The sequence below is a fragment of the Zeus faber genome (assembly GCF_960531495.2).
Source record: "Zeus faber genome assembly, chromosome: 10".
In the NCBI taxonomy this organism is placed as follows: domain Eukaryota; kingdom Metazoa; phylum Chordata; class Actinopteri; order Zeiformes; family Zeidae; genus Zeus; species Zeus faber.
The window spans coordinates 11,267,162-11,293,120 of NC_137199.1; the positions used below are offsets into that span (position 1 = coordinate 11,267,162).

Sequence of the window (25,959 nt, forward strand, 5' to 3'; positions counted from 1 at the left end):
TGTGCAGCGTGTGCCATGACAGACTGTAGATATGTTTATAGTTAGTCAGTTAGTATGACCAATCAATACTAAATACTTTTTTTTTTTTCTCTACCCAGTGAGAGTGAGAGTTTTTCGACTCGCAGCGCGAACGCAAACACTATGTCTCCCCCTGGACGGTAGAGCTGTAAAGGGTCGTATAGTCGAACAGTGTGGAAATGAAATGAAATGGTAGAAAAAAAGAAAAAGAATAAGCAAACACCACTTGTTAATTGCAAAATACCACAGGCACTTAAACTTTAATAAATATTAAACATTAAGTTCTGTTTCATATGTACATATATCGTACAAAGAGATCCGTACAGGTGCTGCTGCAGTAGCTGCAAGGCAGAAATGTAACAATAGGAAAAGTTCCAAGGAAGAGAACAAACTGGCCGTCAGAGTTTTCTATTTGCAAAGGCCTATTTTTTTTTTTTTTCCTTAAAAAAAAAAATATTAACAAACACAGGAAGACTTGTGCGAGGACATTGCTTTCAGCACCTTGATAAAAAAAACATAACTAAAAAAACAACTCATAACAATACTCACTGACCTTTTGTGATAAAAAAATTAAAAAAAAGATATTCATAACGAAAATTCAATGTTGTTATTTTTTCCACCCAGCTTATTAAGATATGGAGATGACGGAGTTAAAAAAAAAAAAATGAATCCAAGAAGCACCATGAAATTGGCAACATTGCTCCGTAAGTCTTTGTGAAAATGTTCCGGTTCCTGAGAGACTGAGAGAAATCGATAAATAGGCCGCGTGGAGCTTCCAGAGGTTTATTTGGAACTGAGGGGTATTTTGGTTTTCCGGGCGTCGTGCTATTTGTCCTACTGCCTGCGTACCCGGGTTGGGAAGGCTCGGCCACTCCCAGGGAGATGGGGAAACGTCCATCTGGTCGGTTCTGTTTACAATGTGCCTGAGTGGTATCGATATCTGGGTGTAAATGAGCTGCAGTCGTGGGCTGTTACATCATCATGGTTTGTGACCGGGTTTGTTAATCTGGCACTGAAACGTCCTTTTGTTCGTGTTGTTTTTCAAATGTTCATTTTTGACACGAATTGAACCTTTAATTTAATGGGGGACGCATTTGTACGTTCTCACTTTTTTTCTTTTCTTTGAAAACGGGGACAGATTGTGGCACCTTTTGGTGGCGTAGTTTGATGTTTCGGGAGGCTGTGCTTGAGAAGTGCTCGTCAAGGAGGATAACTGTCGTCGCGTTCGCGCTTACGCCAGCCGCAAAGCTCGCTTCAAAACCTGCATCTGTTTTGCATCCTGTATACGAGAGGTGCTTTATATATTCCAAAGTATTTGCACATTCGTACATAATATTATCTTGTAATCTTCTTGTAAGAGTCCACCTTGTCTTACCGGTGTTGTAACGGAGCTTTTTGTGCATCTGTGAAGGCCCGGTCGTAAACACCGTCGTTGCTCCATTCGGGTCTGACCGGGATCAAACCGTCCGTCAAGAAGGCGTTCGTCTCTGTAAGAGAGAGGGAGAAAGAGGGCGTCCCTCCGTCTATCGCGCCGCCTCGCCTCTCTTCATCCTGAGGAGAAAGTTCCGCTTCTCCTGCAGAAGCTCCTGGATGCGCTTGTTCTTGGTCCGTTCCCGCAGGTTGACACGGCGCCTGGGGATCTGGTTGTTTTGGGAGATGTCGGCGCCCTCCGCGCCCACGACCCTGTTGTACTGCACCTCCACGGAATTGTTCTCGCTGGTCTGCTCCGTCCCGCTCCGGGGCTTGGCGGTGGAGGATGCACTCTCGCCGGCTGGGGCGACCGGCGGCGGGGCTGGGGTCGCCGCCGCGGTTGTCGTCGTGGGAAAGCCGACACTTACGGGGATGTACTCCGACAGGTCCAGCCAGGGCGAAGTGGCCAAATCCTCCATGTCGTCGTTGTGGACGGTCGGAATTAAGACGCCGAAGTCGTCCTCCAGGACCACGGTGCCGCTGGTCACCGGGACGCCGCTGTAAGGCGCCTGCACAGTTGTGTCATCCTCACCGAGGATGGTTCCACTGGTCACCGCGGTATGGTCGCTGTCGAGTGCCGTGGGCATGGTTCCACTGGGCATTGCGGTGTCATCAAAGTAAATGGTTCCCGTGGGCGTCAAGATATCGCCGGGGCTGAACGTGCCGGGAGGCGCTGTGGCCTTGTCATTTTGCTGCGGTGGACTGTCGCTCGCTGTCTCTGTGGTTTGGCGAAGGAAAATGACATTTATCCTCGACTCGGGAAAATGCAAACCCGGAGCTGTGGTCGACACAGTAGTGCCGGGGGAGGCGGTGAAAAAGGGGTCGCCTCTTGAGTGCTCTGAGCTTGTCGGGATGGCAGGAGCGGTATTGTAATTTGGGTTGGTTGTTGAAGCTTTCTTCTTCTGATGAACCTTTGCCTGTGTATTTGTGGTTTTCTTGGGCCCTTCTTTCAACTTGCCTTCTTTGGGATTGGGTTTCTGGGGTTTCTTTAGTTGAGTGTTTTTGGGTAGCTTGGGCTCCTTATTTTTTGGACTCTTTGGAATATTTTTGGGGGGAGTAGTCTTTGGCAATGTAACCTTTTTTGGAGTTGTCTTTCCAGGGGTATTCTCTGCTAAGGTAGTCTTTGCGAAAGTATTTTTGGGGGGAGTGGTCTCTGCAAATGTAATCATTTTGGGCTTTTTTGGCGTCTTTGGGTTTTTCTTTGTGAGGGTAGTCTTTAATTTAGTATTTTTGGGGGGAGTGGTCTTTGGTGTAATATCTTTACGAGTGGCATTTTTGGGCAAAGTAGTCTTTTTGGGATTAAGTTTTGGTGGGATTACTTTCTTAGTCTTATTCTTTGGCGCATTGTCCTTTTTGGGCTTTGGTTTAACCAACATTTCTTTTCTGTCACTACTTTTCCCCTGGCTTTTCTTCTTTGGACTGGCATTTCCCTGAGTTTTCGTGGCATTTTTGGTAGCTGATTCTGTTGTATGTCTAGTCTTTTGCACAGAGTCATCACTGGTGTTTGGGGGAGGCGGGGGCAGGGTCGGAGCTGCTGGGCTTGGACTAGTGGCGGTAACTGGGAAAGTTGGCATAGGCGTGGTGAAAGGTGTAGTAGAAATGGTATGGACGCTGGTGCCACGGGGTGGAGCGGTGGTAATCGTTTGGGTAGGGCTGACCTGCGTAGAGGTTACACGAGGGGTCGGTGAAGGAGGGATGGTTGAGGCAGGCAGAGGAGCAGTGGTCCAGTGACGGGTGGTTGAAGGGGCAATGGTGGATGCGGTCGTTGAAGTGGTGGTGGCGGTGGTGGTGTGTTGGATGGAGGTGATGACATCACTCAGGCTGCTGGTAGGCGGGACAGTTGTGACAGGGGTGGTGGGGGTGAGGGTGGAGTTGATGCGGGTGGAGCGAGCGGTGGAGGCGGGCGGAGGCTGTGTAATGGTGACATTGCCGCAGGACTTGCAGCACATGCGTAGGTAGCCCGGCAGAGCGCAGTACTGCTTCAGCATGTCCATACGACAGAACACAGAGCGGTCTCCATGACAACGCTGGCCTGTGGGGGAGAGAACAGAGAGCTGAGACTGGGTGCGGCCGGTGGAAGTCTACGTGTGCGTGTGCGCCTGTACGTGTGTGCGTCCTAGGATCTAACATTTGCGAGGAAGTACGATTGTATGTTCAAGAATGTCCAAGAATTGAAGCTTGTACATGCAGGTGCGTCTTGACTGTGTGGGCATCATTTGCTTTATGGTGCACGTATTTGTGTGTGTGCGAGTGTGTGTGTGTGTTCCACACCGTGCAGAAAAAAGTAGAAAAGGTAATAAAGCCAGTCCATTAGTGGGAAATGCACGAAGGAAGAGCAGAAAAAAAAACCCAAACACCTGCAGCAGTCAGTAAATTCATCCAGAGCGATGGAAAATGGAAAGAAGGATCGGCCAGTCGTGTTGTGGCGAGGAGCGTTTGCATTTGTAACTTTATGTCTGCATTTAAAAAAAAACGCTATGCTATTTAGACTCCTATTCGCTCTTGCAGTCGTCCCAGCATTTGACATGAAATAGCCCTATTTGTTCCGTTTTCCTGCACAGCGACAACATCGGATGATGAGAGAAGGAACAGACTTTTTGAAACTTTTTATTGATACAACTTTTGCTGTTGAGAATGACAGGAACTGAAACAATGAGATGTACGCCCCAAACCCGATATATATAGATATATTCTTTTTCTTAAGAAAAATAATTCAACTGTATCGAAAGGTACAAGTTCACAGTCACTTTGGTAAAACACTTCATTACTTTGAAATCAACCAGTTCAATCGGGGTTTTTTTTTTTTTTTTTTTTTCTCCGATTGAGAGCGAGAGAGAGAGAGAGAGAGAGAGAGAGAGAGAGAGAGCGCAAGGGAGAGAGGGGGGGGGGGATGAAGAGGGTACATAAATGATAGTAGTTGCTTAAATAAAATACAGAATTTCCATGACAATGTAAAAACTGGAATGGCACATTAAGTGTCATATGAAACATTTACAAAACATTAATAAAATTTCCCTGATAAATCAAAGTGCATATAGACGCAGTGCACGTAGTCCATCTGAATGTTTCCCCGACATTACCCAGCCCCACACAGCAGGCCAGTGAAGCCACGAAACAGTTACCCATAGTATAGAATATTATAGATTTTCCCCCCGCCCCCCGCCCCCATAAGTAAGAAGATAACAGTCATGAACATTATTAAATACAGTCAACACCAATGTTATATACAGTATCGCACTGCTAGGTCTGGCTTGGTCTCTGACGGTCCAGCTCCAGCAGAAACCTTGGATAGCTCGCTACATAGTCACAACAGAAATTATGTGATCACAATACAATGAGTGTTTTGTTTTGTTTTTTTTCCTTTTGTTCGTTTTGTTTTTGTCGTTTTTTTTTTCTTTTCTTCGTCTAGGTGCCGTGTGTTTTTTCCGTAACCCTATGCCCTTTGTAAAACCCTTCCCAGCAGTCGGACGTCGGTCCAACGTCACCTTGGTAGGTTCGATGGTTGGCGGGTGTGAGTTTGTTAAGTCGTTTTTTTTTTTTTGTTTTTTTTTTTTTCCTTTTCTTTTTGAAGCTGCCTCTATTCCGAGTGAAACGTTTTGAATGAGTAAAGCCATCTCTTTTCACAGATAAATGCCGTTACATTCAATCCAAGATAAGGCGTTGTTCACGTGGAGAATGTTCGTCACAAAAGAAGGTAAAAACGAGATCGGACGCTCTCAAATCAAGGTTTATGAGGTATTTCTGTATCTGATCGCGATGTGTAGAAGCCCGGGTGATGCAGCGCTCTCAGCCACGCACGCACACACTCTCACGCACACACACACACACACACATACAGACACACACACAGACACACACGCACACATACACAGACACACACACACACACACAAACACACACACACACACACACACACACACACACACACACACACACACACACACACACACACACACACACAGGTGTGTACAACAATTAAACAACACAAGTGAACATTTGAGATAAACACTCTCAGGCATGTGCAGTACTCCCTCGTTCACTCACTCCATCTGAATGCACTAATGCAAATGTACACATTTGGATACACACACAGACAAACACACAGACATCTGCACACACCTGCAGGTACGCACACATGTGCACACAGATGGACAGACACACACACACACACACACACACACACACACACACGCCTTAACACACAAACACGCAGACAGAAACACACACATGCATGCACACCCCGACAGACACACACGCACACACACCTAAACACAACACACACACACACACACACACACACACACACACACACACACACACACACACACACACACACACACACACACACACACACACACACACGGACAGAAGCACACACACACACACACACAGACAAACAGACATCTAAATACACTTTCAGCACCATTAAATAGATACAGTTCAACGTCCTTAAACACCCCTAGACACACACACACACACACACACACACACACACACACACACACACACACACACACACAGATGGCCACATGCACAAATGGACATAAACACACGCACTTAAACACACATATACACACACACACACACACACAAACCTCAACACACCTAAAAACATACAGACACAGACACACAGCCACACAACCACACAGCCACACAGACACACACACACACACACATAAACACACACACACACACACACACACACACACACACGCACACACACACACACACACACACACACACACACACACACACACATAGGTGTATAAAACAATTAAATAACACAAATAAACATTTAGAGATAAACACTCTCAGGCATGTGCAGTACTCCCTCGTTCACTCACTCCATCTGAATGCACTAATGCAAATGTACACATTTGGATACACACACAGACAAACACACAGACATCTGCACACACCTGCACGTACGCACACACGTGCACACAGATGGACAGACACACACACACACACACGCACACACACGCCTAAACACACAAACACGCAGACGGAAACACACACATACATGCACACACATGGACAGACACACGCACCTACATGCACACCCCGACAGACACACACGCACACACACCTAAACACACACACGGACAGAAGCACACACACACACATACACAGACAAACAGACATCTAAATACACTTTCAGCACCATTAAATAGATACAGTTCAACGTCCTTAAACACATCTAGACACACACACGCGCAGACGCACACACACACACACACACACGCACACATACACACACACACACACAGATGGCCACATGCACAAATGGACATTAACACACACACTTAAACACACATATACACTCACTCACACACACACACACACACACACACACACACACACACATACACAAACGCACACACACCTATTACATATACACACACACACACAAACCTCAACACACCTAAAAACATACAGACACAGACACACAGCCACACAGACACACCCACACACACACACACACACACACACACACACACACACACACACACACACACACACACACACACACACACACACACACACACACACACACACACACACACACACGGGTGAGGGATGCATATGTGCATGACAGAATGTGATCCTATTCCATAAAGAAAACGAGAACAAGACGACAAAGCACTGATCCATCTGAGAGAATGGAGAGGCAAATAACTGACCGAGTCCTGCATAATATAGGTCTATCCCCTCCCCCCAAACACTTTACCCTTATTAAATATTTTATTCTGTATTTATGTAAAATCAATAAAAAAATACACATAACAGTCAAGGATCTAAGCGATCAATAGCAGTCCAAAGGTTTTTAGGCAAATAAGCTACAGCTTATTCATGGTAAAACATTATTAATATTATTGTTACTCATATAGATTTAGATTTATAGGTATATATAAATACAAATATATTTATAGATGTATTTGTTTAAAGTCTGCAAGCACAAATAAGCTGCATTTATTGAACTTCAGTATAACAGTCGAAGAGAGGATGGCTGATGATGAGGTGGAATGGGAAGCAACCTCAAGCGGTCAGACTACCCTGTTGGATTTTTAAATATATATATATATACTTATATATATATATATATATATACTGTATATATTCATTCGCCTTAACTCCTGGATTCTTCACCTTACAGTTCCCTTCCCTAAAAATCAAAATGTCTACCGTGTCACCCTCCGTCCCTGTGCTGAGTTCCTGGAGTCCGAGAGCGGAACACAGAATGCGACTCGACCGCCGTTTGTTCTCATTCACCGATGGAACTAGGATGTGGGGATGAGCACTTTAGCAAAGATGTCCTCATTGTGACAAGATCACATTCACAATAAAGCTTTCGGATTTTTTTTTTTTGATTTTTTTTTTTTTTGTAACATGTTCATTTATTTTTTTCTATATAGATATTTATGTACCTTTTCTGTTATTATTTTCACACCTCTCGCTCTCCCTACGATGACAGCGTGCTGGAGAAAGGAAAAAAAAGCGTAGCTGCATCTCGGGAGCCGTGACCCCGCGGCGACCACGCAAGCCGGCCCACGCCAAAAAACCCCGCGGCCCCGCCGAACGCGGGGCGGCCCCCCCCGCCACTCGCTTTACTCCGCTCCCCCTTCGCCGCCTTCAAACTCCCGCGTCACGCCAACAGTTTTAAATGTTTAATCTTTTTTAGAGTTTTCGACTGGCCAGCGGTTTACAACACAATGCTCCACGAAAGGAGTGAGAGAGAGAGAGAGAGAGAGAGAGAGAGAGAGAGAGAGAGAGACAGAGCGAGAGAGAACCAACCAGCACACACAGGAGCCGGAGACCTCCCAGAAGTTTGGAGCCGTCTCCGACACAGAGAGAGAGACAGCGACCCCCCCCTCCCCCCACCCCAAAAAAGATAAAAAAAGCCGGAGCTTTTTTTTTTCGGGCGCTCGCTCACGGGCGCGGGTACAGGCACGAGGCGCGGGAGGGTCAGGGGGCCGGCCGGGGCCAGCCCTGCAGGGACAGGAGGACAGAGACGGGCATCGCCCAGTGGAGGACAGACATGCAGCGGCGGCTGCCACCGTGGAGGCCGGGCTGGGAGCTATAGAGGGAGGTTTTACGTGAGCTGATCTTCTGGACGGGGAAGTTGGGGTTCGGCCGCGACAGCCACTGGATCAGGATGTTGCCGTTCTTGTTCAGGTCCGAGGAGCCCTCTGCAAAGAGAGAGAGAGGGAGGGAGGGAGGGAGGGAGGGAGGGAGCGGGGGGAGGTGTTTTTTTAAGGTGGAGCGGGAGTTCTTCATGATCATATAGAGCAATCACAACAAGTCTAGAGCAAAGGGATCCCAAACTTTTTTAGAGCAAGTTTGGGAACGTGCCAGACTCAAAAGGAATAATAATAAAATATACATAAAATAATATCTGCCTGTGATAAACAATTACGATAAATAACATAGATATTTCTTGCTGACAAAAACGTATAAGCAAATCTTATAACAAAAATATATTTCGCCTTCAGTTGAGGGACATTTTATGTATTTTGTGAAAAAATAATAAGATAAAAAATGTGAAAAAAAACCAAAACATTATAATTTTGCTGTGGCAATTCCTTCACGGTCACGTACATCAGGTCTATAATGTTAACGTGTCTATTAAATATCTTAACTCATCAAAACACACTTTTTCGTTTGAATCTTGGTCTTTAGACGAAAATCCTTATTGCTTTTCACCGCATCAAGTCATTTTCATCCCTGTTAGTTTTAGTCGATGAAAACGCTGATGGTCCATTTGGCCCCGTTTCCTTTCCTCTGTGTGGACTGAACGTCCCCCCGACGTCCTCTTGTTGACTCCGTCCCGATACATTTGTCCCCCTTTGTACTGGGACCGGGTCGCGAGTACTCACTGGGACATGGATCCAGGCGGCAGATTCGGATGGTGTCCGGCTTGCTGTCCAGACACAGGCCGATGGTGTTGTCTCGGGTGTGGCACAGGGCTTGCCTCTGCTGGGTCCCGTTGCCGCACGTCACTGAGCACTGCGGGCACGCACGCACGCACGCACACACACACACACACACACACACACACACACACACACACACACACACACACACACACACACTGTTAAGTTATGACTGGTTTCGTTTTATTTGATTATTTTTCTCCCACTTTTCTCTCATATTTAGCCAGTCTAGTCCTAAGTCATCAATGAATAATATTGATAATAATGATAATAATATTGAAGCAGTGCAAGAGGGCAGCATCGAGCCACCTTCAGCTCAGCTCAGGCGCCGGGCGTGCAGGTAGGGAGAAAAAGAGCAGCTCTGTAACTGTTAGAGACGCTATTGGTATGTACACTCGTTTGTGTTTGATAATGCTTTTGATATGTGAGTAGATTTTATGATTTATGTTTGATCCATGGGAATAATGTGACCAGTTTAACTAAATACCGCTTGATTTGATTTGTTTAATCGGATTAAAGGGTCAGGTTAAAAACTTTCAGATTAAGACATTGTTCATTTTGTTTAAAGTTTTGATAAATAGTATTTAAAAGAGCCATAAAGAGGAACGTGCGAAACAGTTTAAATGTCCTTAAAATAATTGATTTAATATTAATAATTTAAAAAAATTATGTAGTGATGATAATAAGTAATCAATGATATTTGGAGAATATTGTGAAAGGATGAATATATTAAAAATAATGCCCTTCCAACCTAATTTAATTTACATCATTTTAAGAGAGGGAAGGAAAGGATGTGGTGACCATTTCATGGAAACTATGTTCTCTTTTGTTTCTCTTATTTTTAGGTTAACACCTGAATCTCTGATACACCTGATTCTCTAATAAAGAAGGGAAAAGGAGTGGAGGTGTCCAGCGTCCTCTGTTGGTTTCAGGCATTGAAAGGAAAAAACCCCAAATAACTCGACACACACATATACACACACACGCATGCGCGCGCGCGCACACACACACACACACACACACACACACACACACACACACACACACACACGTGTGACAACTTGTTAATTTTAAAAGCTATTGAATTTGAAAATAAAAATCTGCAGTTGCAGTTGATCAATATAGCGTTCAAGGTAACGCTTGGACCCCATGGCAACAACATTATGGCTTTAGGGACAGCCAGGTGGAAGTTAACACCCACTGGAAATGACAAGTAGGGACGGTTGGTAGAGACCCATGATATTGAACAAACTCCCTTATTTAGCTACAGCCCCGACGTTATGGGCATATAAAACAAATGAAAAAAAATGTGTTTTCATCTTAGACGTGTTTATCTTACTCCGTTTCATTATGGAATGAAACAAAAAAGCCCCGTGGATATCGGGGCCACCACCCCTCACCACCGCCACCACCCCCGCCAACAGAGCGCCGGTATCTAACGTCATAGAGCTGGTGGTCTAGTGATCTAAAGGTTGCTGGTTCGATCCCAGGCTCCTCCTGCTAGCATGCTGTAGTGTCCTTGAGCAAGACACTTAACCCCTAATTGCTCCTGATGGCTGCGTCCGTCGGTGATTGAACAATTGTAAGTCGCTTTGGATAAAAGCGTCTGCTAAATGTAAATGTAATGTAATATCAAAACGTGACTCAGTTGCGGGCTGTACCTGCGACCAGGGCCCCTCCCTCCACTGTGCGGGGCAGGGGTGGCGGTTGCAGGCCCGGCGGGCTTCGGGCCGCTCGTCGTTGCAGTGCTTGCTGTGGACGGAGCGCGTGGTGTTGTTGTCCGACGGCTGGATGCAGCTGACGGAGCGGATCTGCTGGCCCGTCTTCCCGCACGGCTTGCTGCAGTTCTGCCACTCGCCCGTCACCCAGCTACCAGAGAGGAAGGTTGAGAGGACAATACGGAATGTGAGACGTAAAAAAAAAAATACAATAAATACAAAAAAATCAAGACTTCACATAAAGCTTGATAAAACACCTGATTCTTGAGAATGCAATTTTTGTTTGGGGAGAATAAAGTAGTTGAGCGTCAAAATTGCTGATACTCGCTTGTGGCGTCATCTGGTGACGCTACACAGAAACAACAATGGAAGATTGCAAGAGATGAACGCAGACGTAATCTAATCCGTCCAACATAGGCTGACATTTCTTTTTAGGCCGTTGTTGTGGACTATTTCTTTTTTTTTTGTTTTACTTAAACCAGGCACATTGCTTATGATCACTTCAAACCAATATCCAATGTAATCATTTATTTATTAAGTAGCCGTGCAATAAACTGGATAATGTGCAGCCAGCTGGAGATACTTGCAAATAACCCCCTCCCCAGAGTTCAGGGGGGGTCCTAATCACCCCGTCGGAAGTTATTTTGCGATAATGACCGGCTGGCTGCACATCAACCCTGACATTGGATTCTCTATGAGTTTGTCCACAGCACTATCTGTGCTGTGGTGTGGAGACAAGCGCCTACATGGGTGGAGGACAGGCTTTCTGGTTGCAGTCTCTGGTGTCTCCTCGAGGTTTCATGTTGGACTTGTTGCAGAAGCTCCTGTGGACCATCTTGCTGTCCACTCTGCGCCTGCAGCCGTACCGCAGATACTGCCTCCCTGAACCAGGAAGTCAGTTGAAAAAGAGAAAAAAGGCAGAAATTATTTGTGTTTGTTCAACGTTTGTTGTTTGTTGAATTTGCTTTAAAGATGGGGGAAGGACATTTTACGCATTTTGGCCTTCATCAAACTTGACAAATTTTACTCATTTGGCAAATCGAACACCCACCAAGAGCCATGCATGGATTAAAATACACCTAAAGAATATTCCTTTACCTGAACCAATTCCTATGTTATTTTGTTTCATATAATACACGCAATAGTTGGAAAACAACATTTACAACATTGTAATTAATTTGGAAATAAATAAATTACAAAACTACAAATAGTGAGAGTAAAAAATATGTTTTCACATTTGTAGATGTTTTTATCTGTGCCTGCTATGCCTACGTCATTATATTTGCTCTTCATTATCAGCACTTTATGAAGAGAGCTCCTCATCCTAATCCTCACAAATAATATCTCCTTTTTCAGTCTTGACTCTACCTGGGCTTGTTACCATTTCCGTTTCGGATGGCGACGAACACGCGAGCGTCAGTATATTCAAATCCCTCATTTTATGCTGGGATTTATGAACAGGCGCAGCCATTTGAGAGCAAACCGCACCCTCCCGAAGCTTCCCCTGGACGATGTACCGTAACCCTCCCCCGTCCCCTCCCACCCCAGTGTGAGGAGCGGCCACGCTACCTCCCCCACAGGCCTTGGAGCAGTACGACCATCTCTTGGGCGCCCACTCGTAGGCGCTGTCCTCCACCAGCATGTTGTTCTGGATGGCCGCGTCACTGTCCATGTTCATCATGTACTTGTAGGACAAGTTCACCTCCTCGTCCCCGTGCAACTGCACCTGAGGGTGGGGGAAAAAAGTCATATTTATTGTTTTATTGAGTGGAGGTGCGCCGGAGGTGCAGCACACCTACTATTATCTTATTATTATCTTATATTACAGACTCATTTTGCCCTGCTGCTCCTCCCGCCGTTTCTGTGCCACATACACACAAAGTGCAGTATGCTTCGGCCAGCGGTTCACAAAATATTCCGCTTTTAATTAATATTTTACTTTTATAGCCCTGCACACACACACACACACACACACACACACGCACACACACACACGCACACGCGCACACGCACACGCACAAAGGAATTCCACCAGATTTTGCGGAAGCTAAATGACATTGCGTCCGTTCTCCTGGCACAACACAATATATATAGAAAAATACCAACACTGTAAAAAATGTGACTTTCCAGACATTCCAGTGGCATTGAAGGCACATATCATCGAGTGAAAAGTCATTCAATGTAAATGAAATGTACAACATGGCTGTGAATGGACTTTTAAATCGGCAAACATATAAAAGGATTTGGCTGAGGTACATGTCATGCATACTGTACACGTCATGCATACTGTATATGTACATATACATATACATATACATATACATATAAACATACATATACATATCCATAAACATATACATATACACATACATATTCATATATACATGACATACTGTACATGTACATGTGTGGTGGGTACAATATAAAGTATATGCATCTTCTGGCCTTATATCCATTAAAATAAAGATCAACTTAACTCACCGCATTCTTCAAGCCATTCAAACATGGTGATCATGTATATATTGTACTTACATTACAAAACATTTTAGCGATTAGAATAATAATATTGGTAGTAATGATGGCAAAATGTGTATGTACGGCTGCATACCATGACGAGAACTCCGTGTCGGATGGGGCCGGTGGTCTGCAGCGTCTCCTTGTCGTTCTCGTTCTCGTACTCCCACTCCACACCTTTCTCGATGACCGAGCGGGATTCCGGGTACTCGCTGTCCCCGTTCAAGAAGAACATCCCTGATGCCAGGTTCTTCACCGCTTAAAGGGGGAGAGACAGGTACGTTGAAAACAGCTGGAACAGAGTTGGATCTCTGCACGCAAACACACACCCACACCCCCACACACACACACACACATTGCGTTCAATACCTAGAATGTGTGTGCTCGCGCTCAGCTCCTGGATGAGTAAATGTCTCGCTCCTCTGGGGATTTCGAGAACTTTGAGGAAACCTGAAAAGAAACAGAGAACTGGTTTCAAACTCAACAACATGGTTATAGTTGTGACTAAAACCTCTTTATGAACTCTTTCCCCTTCAAACCTCCCTGCACTGATCAGGGACAATATCTCCTTGTACAATTTGATGGAGATGATGTCTGGCTAGTGGTAGGGCCAGGGCGGTATTAACAGAATCCAATATCATGATATTTTTCGACAAATACCTCAATATAAGATACAATATCTTGGAGATGGCTACAGGTGCTTTCATAAGATATCTGCATACGAGGAATATATAATAATATATAATAAACAGTCATTCGTCGTGTGCATATTGCAAGAAAGCAGTTCGAGGTATTGATTAGCACTAGAACAGTCTGTCAAGTTCAGAAAGTTGCATTACTAGCTGAATCAAAGATAACATTCAACTATATCATCATATAACAATAAAGTGTCCCTTGAAAATATAATTTATCACAACAACAATTTATATCGCATTAAATTACATCTTCCTCAAACTCTAGGGGGAAAACTGACGTCGGATTGTCATCAAGAGTTAATCCAAGGAAGTGTTTCATTTTATTTATTTTTCATAGTCGGGGAGGTTCAAGTTCAAGTTCAAGTTCAAGTTCAAGAGATTATTTGTCACATACATATACATACGTTCATACATATATGCAGTGAAATGTCATGACACCCGGTGATTACGCACAGCTGAATATATTAATAACATGATACTGGATGGATGGATTCCCGAATGGAATTTTATTTGAGTGGAGTTTTAAAGTAAGTCAATTTGAGTCTTTTGTGAAACAAAGAGGTAAATGTTATTCGGTGTAGTATACGGTTTTATGTAACTCCATGCGCCACGTAGAAGAAATTGGAATTATGTTATTCAAGTGTTGACTAAATGAAACAAACCGTCCCCTAGGGGGCGATATTTAGCTTATAATAACCAAAACAGTGGAACGATGGCCCCAGATCCCGAGCAAAGGGCCCAGGCCAGTAAATAACCCTGCACTTAACAGTGTGACCGGACCAATGGATTTAATGGTGAAGACAATCCTGGTTTTACCATTATTTTTTATTATTATTTTTGTTTTTTTGTTTTTATTTTTATTTATTTATTTATGACTTTTTTAAATTTATATTTATTTATTTATTTTTAAATGTCTTTTTTACAATCCTGGTTTTGAATCATTTGAATGTCGGTTGTGCGTCTCACCTTGTTTCTTGGCGATGCGGTTGATGGTGTCCTTGAAGGTCTTGCAGCTGGAGTTGTCTCCTCCGCACACTCCACACTTGTCCTCATGCTTGACCGCTCCCACCACGCCCTCGCAGCTCACTCTCTGTGGACAGGGAGGCGGGACGCTTAGAAGGGATGGAAGGACAAGACATAGGGAAGGCACACAAACAGTACGCACACACACACACACACACACACACACACACACACTTACCTCACACTCTCCGCGCACACACACACTGTGGGGGTCCTTGTAGGAGCAGCGCGTGCCGTCCAGGACCATCCTCTGCATGTACACTACGTCTCCTGTCTCCTTGGACTGGCAGTGTAGGTGGCAGCGTTTGTTAGCTGGAGGACACACACACACACACACACACACACACATACACACACACAGACACACATTTCATTATGATATTTAATGTGTCCCGATGATCCCAGTGTCCTATCAATGCTGGTGTGTATTCAGGTCTGTCCTTTCAAACCATTATGCACACCCACACACACACCCACACACACACACACACACACACACACACACACACACACACACACACACACACACACGGACTCCAACTTTCACAGAAGCCTCGACGATAACAAAGAAACCTCCTCAATCTCGCAATCATCTTTTCCAGGATGTTACGAATGAGTCTTTCCGTACCTTTCGTAACTCAAGAATACAATCCTCGATCATCCCGTCTTTGAGGATTGTTTTCCATTTAGAATTTTGCAAGGAAATTTCAAACTTATTTATCAGTGGTCTGACGGGCGGACCCACGGCTCAGCTCGTTCTATCGAGTAGCCGAAACGCTGGGCTTAAAAAGCGGATCCATAGTAAAGCCGGTGCCAAAGCGGCAGGGTGCCGGGCCGCGGGGCCGGAGGACACCTCCGACCAGCTGGCCAAGGGTTGAGCAGCACCGCAAAAAAGGGCAGCGCTTTATGGAGCGATGCCGGAGAGTATTTACGCTAGTGTTCTCTATCGAGTTGCAAAGCCCAAACAGAGCCAACAACAATGTGATCAATGGTTCCAGATAAATGCTGCAATTTCACACTTACGGCCGACACGCTCGCTCCCCTTCCCCCCCACCCCCCTACAATGTGGAGTTTAAGAGATGACAGGCCACAAATGGAATTCAATTTCACCTCCACACTGTGGTTTTGCTGTTTTATTTTCCCCCTTCACCAACACAGAAAAGCTCATCTGTGAATGTCTGCGCACGCCCTTGAAAGCACGCACACAGACCCACTCACGCACACGCGCTCGCGCACGCCGACACACACACGCAGGAGAGTAATTTGAGACCCTGAAAAAGCCTTTACAGAAGAAAATGGCATTTAGAAAACTACGAGAACGGAGGAAATACAATTTGGCGAGGGCCCTCTTAGCTGAGCGAGCACAGCGGCGACCCAAGATTAAATAAGGAGACAGCTCAGCACTTTCCTCTAGTGCTGCCCTTTAACTGGATGATAATTTAATACGTATCGGAGCGGGCGCTGAGCGGGCGGTCCCTGCACCGCGCGCATGCAAGACGGGGTCCTTCTCGGCGACGCTGGCCCGGACTTTAGGATGCGAACCTGTCATCCCTTCCGCGGAGATAGCTCGGCCATATGTTGCCACCGATAGCAGCCGGGGGGGGGGGGGAGGAAGGATGGAGAGGCTCGGCGAGGTTTGAATGACACCTTCAGGGATTGGGCGGAGGCGGAGGTGGAGCGGAGGGAGGGAGGTCAACCGTGAGCGTTCTTTAGAAGATGACTCTCAAAGATGTGGCGTGGTTTTTTTTATTGGCAGGGCGTAGTCATACCTTGGAGCCGAGTCGGGAGGACGGCCAGATGTCAATGACGGTAACAGGACGAAGCCTACGGTACACCACACACAGCCTGAATAAAACAGACATTGTGTGTGTGGGTGTGTGTGTGCGTGTGTGTGTGTGTGTGTGTGCGTGTGTCCGTCCGACCATCCGCTCATCCACCCATCCGTCCTTCCGTACTCACGGTCTGAGTGTTCATAAGGCAGCCAATGGTGCTTCTTGCTGTGGAACTCAAAGTGGGGGTCCCACGTGCGGCACTGTTCCTCCCGCGAGTCGCTGTAGATGTCCTCGCACTCGTTGGTGCTGCACATCTGGAACTGGTAGGTCGCCCCCATGCAGATGCGCCCTCCGTTGGCCGGTCTAGGTTCAGGGGGCGGGGGTAGGGATGGCAGAGAGTGAAACAGGAGATTTTACCTTGAAACCATCAATTGATTTCTGAGCACTTCTAAGTTTGGCAGATAATGCTCTAACCCCCCCAACAACATACAGTCGGTGTAAATACTATTTCCCTTCATGTAGACCTGACTTACCTGACACATGTTAATGAAACAAAATACCAATTTGCATTCAGCGACAGAGGTCACAAGGCGGTCAGAACACACACGGTGGTCGTTGTGAAAAACCCTCGATCCAGGTCCAGGTCCATTCATCCTGAACTGATTTTCAAGATTTTCAAGATTTTCAAGCCCGGACCAAATATGTTTCTCGGGGCGATCAAGCAGAGATTTAAAAAAAAACAAAAAAAAACTCTCCCGAAGAGAGGTCCACGGAGGTACCGTACCTGGGACTGTCGCACTCGCGCGTGCGGAAGTGCACGCCTCCGCCACACGTGCGCGAGCACTGGCCGAATTCGCTCCAGGTGCTCCAGCTCCCGTCCTGCTTTATGATGTCGGGGGTCAACCACACGCAGTGACCTTTGAAGCAGTGCTGCCGTGGGGTGGGGAGTGGAGACCCAGAGAGGGGAAGAGAAGGTGGAGGTTTTCAGATAGATAGACAGATAGCAAGGGCTTCGAAGTAGACGGGTGTTTATTTTTTTATCCTGCACTCAACACAACTGGGAACCTTAAAAAAAATGAATGTTTACATGCATTTTTGTTTTTTCCACCCTATTCCTCAAGAGGTACAGTCATACAATGCGGAGTTTCCTGCGGCCATGCAGGGTTTTTTTTCCCGAAAATTTTCGAGTTTGTCTCGACGTCGCACATTCTAAACGGACGTCGTTTCATCGAACACACACACCTTCCCGTTCCCGCACATGGTGCCATCGATGGGCGGTCCCTTTTTGGTTTTGCAGAAGAAGGGGTTGTCGGGGTGGCTGCACCACAGCTGCTTGCATGGGTCAAAGGTGCGGTACTGTGTGGGGGCACAGGGACAGCATCTCTGACGCATACTCTCACTGATATCACACTCCAAAACTCACACACACACGGGCACACGCACACAAACACACACACACACACACAGACACACACTCACACACACACACACACACAGACTGAGGTCGATCCTCAACAACACAATACACTAAAACCATCATATATTAGACAGCTGGAATGAGACTGCACACAAAAAACCCAACGGGCAATAGAAAAAAGAGGCGTGAGAAGAGAGATATCACGACAACGTTAAATATCACCAACGACAACGTCAACAGCAGCAGTGGTCAGCCATGGGCTTTTGGATGTTTGGATTTGTGTTTTGTTGTTGTTGTTTTTTCATAGTTTCGTTTTGTTCCTCTGACGTCACTGCTGTGTTTTCTACACCGTCACTGCATCACTACACCGCACCGCACTCTCCATCGAGAAACACAGAGGTGGCAGGTCATGCAAACCAAATCAGATGAGGAGAGAGAGAGAGAGAGAGAGAGAGAGAGAGAGAGAGACCGTCTAGAGGAGACGGTCTGTGGGTTTTGACGAGGTCATGGGGGCAGGTCAAAGGGGAGAGGGCAGCGGGGGTCAAAAGGTCCACCTCGGAGACGGAAAGGCTCCCGAGACCCCGGACGGAGGATCACTTTCCCCTCCCTCGCCCGTATGCGTCAATGCAACTCAGCTGCGTTTGCCGCCCACGGCCGACCTTCTGTCCCGCGCCACGAGGAGCGGTGCCCTTTCTCCCTCCTTTCCTAATCTTTTTTCACCATGACCTTCCGTGACGTCTGCAGGTCAGTGGATAATCCAAACGCCAGACTGCGTTGACTCCTAGCGTCAGACCGGGAGGATCCTCGGAGCTGAGGTGAAACGTGGAAAAAGCCTCGCCCGTTCCCTTTTTCCTCTCAGAGAGGAAAGACTTATTCCCACTCGGTTACAGTCTCCTACAGCATGGCAACATAATGAAGCTCTTCCCGCTCGGCAAAAAATGCGCCGCGGTGATTTAAACGCCCATTCTCGGCAATAGTGGATGTGATTATGTCAAGAGCTTGAGCTCATTTCCCGTGATGGAGTTCAATTGCTTCGCAGAATAGGGAGGGCTACGGCGTTTGGAGGGTTTATTTATACCCGTTTTTGTTTTTCTGTCGGAGCATTATAGACTCCTGCAGAGCACACTTCCAAAATGCAACGATGGGTGAAACATAGAAAACGAGTAGTAAAGACAAAATAAATAAATAAATAAAAAACACGTCACACAAAATGTCTACGAGTCCAGGGGACGAGTGGGGTAAAAAAAAAAAAAAAAAAAAAAAAACGATGAAAGAGAAATAATAAAATTGAGCAGCCATATCTCTTTCGGGGAGGTGGGGGTTACCTTACCTGTGCCGCTGATTGTCCCGCCTTTTGTAGCTGAGGGGGGAATGGGTTCGACAAGAGAATAGAGGGTAATCTAGCCATACGATACGTGCAAAGCCATCGAACAAGCCCCCGTGTCTATCAAGCAACAGCTGCCCCGCGGCGTGCCACACTGGTCCCATAGAGGAGGTGAGGGTGAGAGGGAGGGAGTGATACAGCTGCCCAGTGTCGGCCAAGATGCTGAGGCTGGATGCAGTTGGTCTACTGCGTGGAGCTCTGTGGTCTCTTTGAGCTCCTTTTGGATTCAACGTGATGGCGGATTGTCGATGGAGCTTACTCTACGACGTCTGTGTGTGCGGGGCTAGCAGTACTTCCAGAGATCTCTGTGAATGGGTTACTCCAAATCACTGTGGTTTATGTGTCGTACGTAATGGCCGTGGTAATATTACATTAGAAAAGAGAGAGATAGCTATCAAAACCAATTACCTGCTTTTAAGCAAGATGTCAATCCCCACAGTGGCCGGGAGAGGAAAGAAGAGGACATCAGAAGGATGTGAATGGCTGTGTATGTGTGACTCTCGGTTCATTATATATGGACAGAGCGTAGAGCAGAGATAGATGTCAGCGCTGGGTTCAAATCACTTATTTCTTTTATTCATTTTTTTTTAACAATCACAGAAAGAGTCCCGCCTTCTAATCCGGCGTTACAAAGAAATCAGCAATTGAGAAACGATCGGTTATCAAAAGCTCGAATGAAAAAGACGGAATCCAAAGCGCTGATTAAATTCAAAGTGAGTAAACCCCAACTCTGATACGATATATCATCAGGGGGGAAAAAAAAAAAGGGACAAAAGTGACGTTAAGCTTGAAACAGAAAGACGGCGCCTCGAGTGGGCCAAAGTACTTGCAATATCGCCACCCCGTATTAGTACGCACGCTCTAGCTACGTTAGTAATAGCGCACGGGGAAAGCGTCGGGATGGATCCCTTACCGCGGTACACATGGTGTAGCCCACGCCGAAATCGAAGCGACACTGCTCGTTCATGGAGTAGTGCAGGCCGGGCAGCTGGGGCAGCGACGGCCAGTTGTGGTCGAAGGGGTCGTCGCGGAGGCAATCGTAGGAGCTGTGGGGGAAGAGCCTTGAGAAGTGCTGGGAAAAAAACATCTTCTTTGACGCGTTTGTCACAAATGCTTCTTTCCTCTTGATCGTGGGGATCTATTGAAAACCAATACCACGATTGAGAACCTACCTTACTGAATAGATCTTACGTACATATCTGTCCAAAACCCCAGCTATCATCAATTTGCCATTCACAACAAGGAGGGGAGAAATGTTGGAGTGTGTAAATGTGCGTGTGTGTGTGTGTGTGTGTGTGTGTGTGTTTAGGGTGTGTGTGCATTACTGGAGGTAGCGTCCCAGCTCTTGCATGCTACATCTGGACCAGTGGAAGCGGTGGAAGGCGGCTTGCACCAGTGGGGCCATGATGCTCCCCATGTGCACCTCGTCTCCGCAGCGGTTCCCCTGGCCGTCGTGCTCCATCCCCAGCCTGCGGAGAGGACGAGGTGGATGGTGAGGAAGCAAAGAACGGAAGGCGAAAAAAAACAGAGGAGGGAGCCGAGGCCGTCGCCGCGGGAGCCGCGGCGTCGACTTACACGTGGCCGGTCTCGTGTGCCACCACGAAGGCGGAGGAGAAGCCGTCCTCGTGGTTTAAAGTGCAGCTCCTCACCGGATGGCACATCCCCGTCACTGGGGCGTAACCTAGGTAACCGAGGAGAGAAAGAGAGGTTGGGGGAGAGAGAGAGAGAGAGAGAGAGAGAGAGAGAGAGATAGAGAGAGAAAGAGAGAGAGAGAGAAAAATTCTTTGCTGTGTTGAGATTTTATTCGTGCCACTAGAGATTGTTGAGCTGAAGCTGATTTGGACAGACTGAGGCTAAATGGCTGATTGTAGGACCCACCCAAACACACCATAGACAGATCTAATGTGGAACTCCACACACACACACACACACACATTTACAGACACATACATGCACCTCCTCCTCCCTTCCTTCCATCCCCCCAATGTCCCAACCCCGTACTATTCTAGCCATGACGGCCTCTTTCTCATCACCCGCCTGTCTCCCTGGCTTTCTCTCTCTCTCTCTCTCTCTCTCGCTCTCTCTCGCTCTCGTTCTCTCTCTCTCTCTGCTACTGCTTTTAGTTTAGCGGAGCTGCAGCCGGCCTTGCTCTGTGTATCGATTTTCCCCCGCTGAAGGCTGAGCCCAAGGGCAGCCCAAGGGCTTCTGGGTAGCCGGGCCCGCCGCCTTTTTTTGAGGCCCTGTCCCCCGGGACTTCCACGACTGCGAGGCTGCACTTTGCTGCACAGAAAAGAAAACCCCACCGGTCACCAACACCAGCTGTACTGGGATCAGCTGTGAGGCGGCGCTGCCTCCCTGTGTGAAATAATGCAGATCTACAGAATACCTGGGTGCCTGTGTCCATAGGGGGGTCTGCAGGTGTGTGTTCACATTGTTTATTAGGTGCATGCTAAAATAGTTAAATAGTTGAAAAGTTGTGGGTAAGGGCTATTGTTTTCTACATCAAAATTAATACGTGAGAAATATTTTGCACTCAAAATGACAAACCAAAGGCCTATACTATTCAACTTTAGTATTTCATTGGTATTATTATTAAATTGGAGCTGTAGTTGTTTTGGGATCTTCTAAATCGACATTTACAATTGTAATTTAAAAAACAAAACAAAAAAACCCCAAGCAAATAAGTTAAAATGTGCAGCATTTTGAGGTATCACCTCCATAGTGATGATCATTTCATATTCACAGACCAGTTTTATTTATTTTTTCATTTAGACCACCGACCAACTGTGACTACGACTAAAATAACCTACTAACAATTCTAAATAATATCATATCCCTTTTACTTATTGTGGCTGTTTCGCCGACCACGCGCCACCAAAGTGGCGTTTTCAGGGCCTAGGAGGGTGCCGGAGGCACAGAGACACAGGAGAGGATGTTGTAGACACACCAGTTTATTGTAGAGAGTGGGCCAGTTGGAATTAGCCCAGAGCAGACAGAACGTGTCATGACAAGGGCTCCTCTCCCGAGTGTGTGCGGGGATGGCAGTTTTCCCTGCTGCTTGGTAGACCAACCGACGAGCAACAGGTATGCAGCCACACTGACCCGATCACCTCGATCCAGGTCAGGTGTGGCTGCTCATCGAAACCATCCCCACACCACACTTATTGTACGTGGATGAATGTGTGTAGCGTGTGGTGCTGATTCATGCATTACCTTGCATGCCGGTGGGGCCAAACTCCTGTCTGGTGAGGAAGATGGCGTGGTCATGGTACTCAGCGTCCCCCGTGTCCTGCTTCTGTTGGAGGAAGGCCCAGCGGCACACGTTCTCCAGACTCTGCGATGGGTTCCCCAGCTCAATGAGACTCATGGACTACAGAGAGAGGGAGAGAGAGAGGGTGAGTGAGAGAGAGAGAGAGAGAGAGAGAGAGAGAGAGAGAGAGAGGGCAGTCTGAAGTAGGTAAGGGGAGTGATGGAAACCCTGGCAGCAGGGTTGTTAGCCAGCATTGGCCTGCAGGGGGCAGTGTTATAGTGCTTTGCATTGGTACAAGCTGCAAAAAAAGCGGAGGTATACTTGCAAAGCTGCAGAAACAAAATTAACTCACTCATGCACATGCAGGCATGAGCCAAAATAAGGAAACGTGCATACATACTGTAAATACAATCCAAGGAAGCCATACACAAGCATGTAAATTAACAAATGCGACACAAACAACAATATGCGGCATGCTGGCCTTTTCTCATAAATTTCAATTATCCAAATGCACCCTCTAGAACGAGCTGTGTGCAAACAAACAAGTCAAAACATCTGAAATTATAATTATTCGCTTATACGACGGCTCAGCAAACTGTGGTACCATACACATAGGGAGAAAGAGCTAGATGCCATCGATGCCTTCCCATCACCCTCACCTCCGCTGCTCGGGCGTCTCCTGTGCCTCTCCTCTCTCTTCACGTTTCTCCATCTCTGTCAACACCTCTCCCTCTCTCCCTCTCTCCCTCTCTCTCTCTGTAGCTCTGTCTAATTTTATGTTTTGCTCTCTGTGTTTGCACACATGCATTTTTCTACCAACTGCACGGTTCAGTGTGTGTGTGTGTGTGTGTGTGTGTGTGTGTGTGTGTGTGTGTGTGTGCTGCAGTAAAGACATATGGTCTGCCTCTGCCCACATGACGGAGTGTGAAATCTTTCCTCTCCAAGAACACCCCTTTACAGTGAATAAATGTGTGTGCATTTTGTTATCATCAGGTTGTGTATGTGTTTGATTGTGTGTGTGTGTGTGTGTGTGTGTGTGTGTTTGTGTGTATGTGTGTGTGTGTGTGTGTGAATTAATGAAAATACCACCGTGAGTGGATTGTGTGTATGTGAACGCACTTTCTGTATCCGAGGGCCCTGGTGGGTGTGTGTGCAGTGCTGCATGCTGCTTGATATTTCCGTGTGTGTGTGTGTATGTGTGTGTGTGTGTGTGTGTGTGTGTGTGTGTGTGTGTGTGTGTGCATGTGTGTGTGTGTGTGTGTGTGTGGACTCAGGGTCACAGAGCCAATCTGCAGGCTGTCTGGGTGCAGCTCCGTTGCCACAGTAATTGGGGATGATGGACAGCCCCGGCTTTGGCCAGGGCTGCAAAGGGGCGGGGCCTGAATGACCACTGCGGGAAGGTGTGTGTGTGTGTGTGTGTGTGTGTGTGTGTGTGTGTGTGTGTGTGGGTGTTTGCGGATGGGGGGGGGGGATGATGTAGCGATAGAGAGAGCAGAGGAAGAGATAAACCTACAAAAGCATCATCATATCACAACTATTTGTATCATCCTGTGGGGCAATCCCCTCCCCTCCTCCTCCAGCACTCTCCTCTTTTATCTCCCTCTCTCTCTCTCGCTCTCTCTCTCTCTCTCTCTCTCTCTCTCTCTCTCGCTCTCTCTCTCTCTCTCGCTCTCGCCCAGATTGGGTTACATTGGAGGAAGCCAGGGGATGCTGTAGGCCCCTGTGTCCGGTCTCTCTCTCCTCTCTCTCTCTCTCTCTCTCTCTCTCTCTCTCTCTCTCGCTGTGTTTATGAATGAGGGAGGAGGGCTATCATTGACTGTTTATCTTTTGACCGGACTTTTCCATAATTCCCGGCTACCCCCCACCGGGAGGAAGGCCTGATTGCATAACGAGCAGAGTTACCGTGCTGCTTTTGGTGCTGAACTGTGAAGGCGCGCAACTTTGAAAACACCCCCGCGGGATGCCGCACGCTTTTAGTTCCTCTTTTTGCCCAGTCCGGTGGAATAACCGGCTCCGGGGCATCGGCGAGAAGTGTGTGTGTGTGCGTGCGTGAGTGTGTGCGTGTGCGCAAACCCAAGCAAAACAGGGCATAGCATGTCAAAGTTGGCACAGGCAGGGGGACGGGGAATTGCGTCGGCCCTACCTTGCCGTAGCCCAGCATGATGATCCGCACCAGGACCACGTTGATCCGAGCTCCCAGCGACTGGTCGTGGTAGATCTCATTCACCTGGAGAGGCGAGGGGACGAAAGAAAGAAAGAAAGAAAGAGAGAAAGAGAGAAAGAAAGAAAGAGTCTTATGGCGGTTTACACCAAATGCATCATCGCATCGGACGGTCGGGACCCTCCGCCCTAGTGGCCGTCGGATGAACTGCGCCTGAGTTCCACATCAAAAAATGATGTCAGGGATGATTGGAGAGGTTGTTTTTTTTCCGGTACAGTTTCTCCAGCTGGAAATTTACCATGTTCCATGAATGAAAGTTTAAAACTCCCCTTATACAGTGTGTCATGAAAAAAAATGAAAATACACAGAATTTAATCCTATAAAAAGAGCTTTATCGATAGTGAATATGGTGACATCCAACGTTAACGTTAATAATGTCATTATTTTATATATGTGACTTATTTACTTCGTTTTAAGCCCGGTTCCAATAAAAAACTCTTCCGGTCGTACTGTCGACACCACCTCCATAGGGATGAATGGACTTCCGGTTTGTTCCGGTCGTTTGTCAGATTCGGTGTAAAGCAGGCTTTTAAAGATGGGATG

General features: G+C 46.8%; 1 protein-coding gene across 1 annotated transcript in view; it reads right to left on the minus strand.

Annotated features, from left to right (window-relative positions):
* Positions 1–261: 261 nt before the first annotated feature.
* Positions 262–25,959, minus strand: part of LOC307235580 (A disintegrin and metalloproteinase with thrombospondin motifs 2-like) — a 130,178-nt gene continuing 104,480 nt past the window's right edge. The window contains exons 5-23 of the mRNA XM_080007710.1: positions 25,339–25,422; positions 23,159–23,315; positions 21,521–21,626; positions 21,271–21,414; positions 20,859–20,991; positions 19,892–19,921; positions 18,387–18,500; positions 17,929–18,074; positions 17,332–17,507; positions 15,551–15,684; positions 15,316–15,439; positions 14,024–14,104; positions 13,749–13,912; positions 12,710–12,866; positions 11,887–12,022; positions 11,084–11,291; positions 9,366–9,495; positions 8,586–8,678; positions 262–3,520 (exon numbers count right to left, since the gene is read on the minus strand). Coding sequence (XP_079863836.1) covers positions 1,542–3,520; positions 8,586–8,678; positions 9,366–9,495; positions 11,084–11,291; positions 11,887–12,022; positions 12,710–12,866; positions 13,749–13,912; positions 14,024–14,104; positions 15,316–15,439; positions 15,551–15,684; positions 17,332–17,507; positions 17,929–18,074; positions 18,387–18,500; positions 19,892–19,921; positions 20,859–20,991; positions 21,271–21,414; positions 21,521–21,626; positions 23,159–23,315; positions 25,339–25,422 — 4,296 coding nt within the window. The 3' untranslated portion in view covers positions 262–1,541. The remainder of the gene's footprint in view (positions 3,521–8,585; positions 8,679–9,365; positions 9,496–11,083; positions 11,292–11,886; positions 12,023–12,709; positions 12,867–13,748; positions 13,913–14,023; positions 14,105–15,315; positions 15,440–15,550; positions 15,685–17,331; positions 17,508–17,928; positions 18,075–18,386; positions 18,501–19,891; positions 19,922–20,858; positions 20,992–21,270; positions 21,415–21,520; positions 21,627–23,158; positions 23,316–25,338; positions 25,423–25,959) is intronic.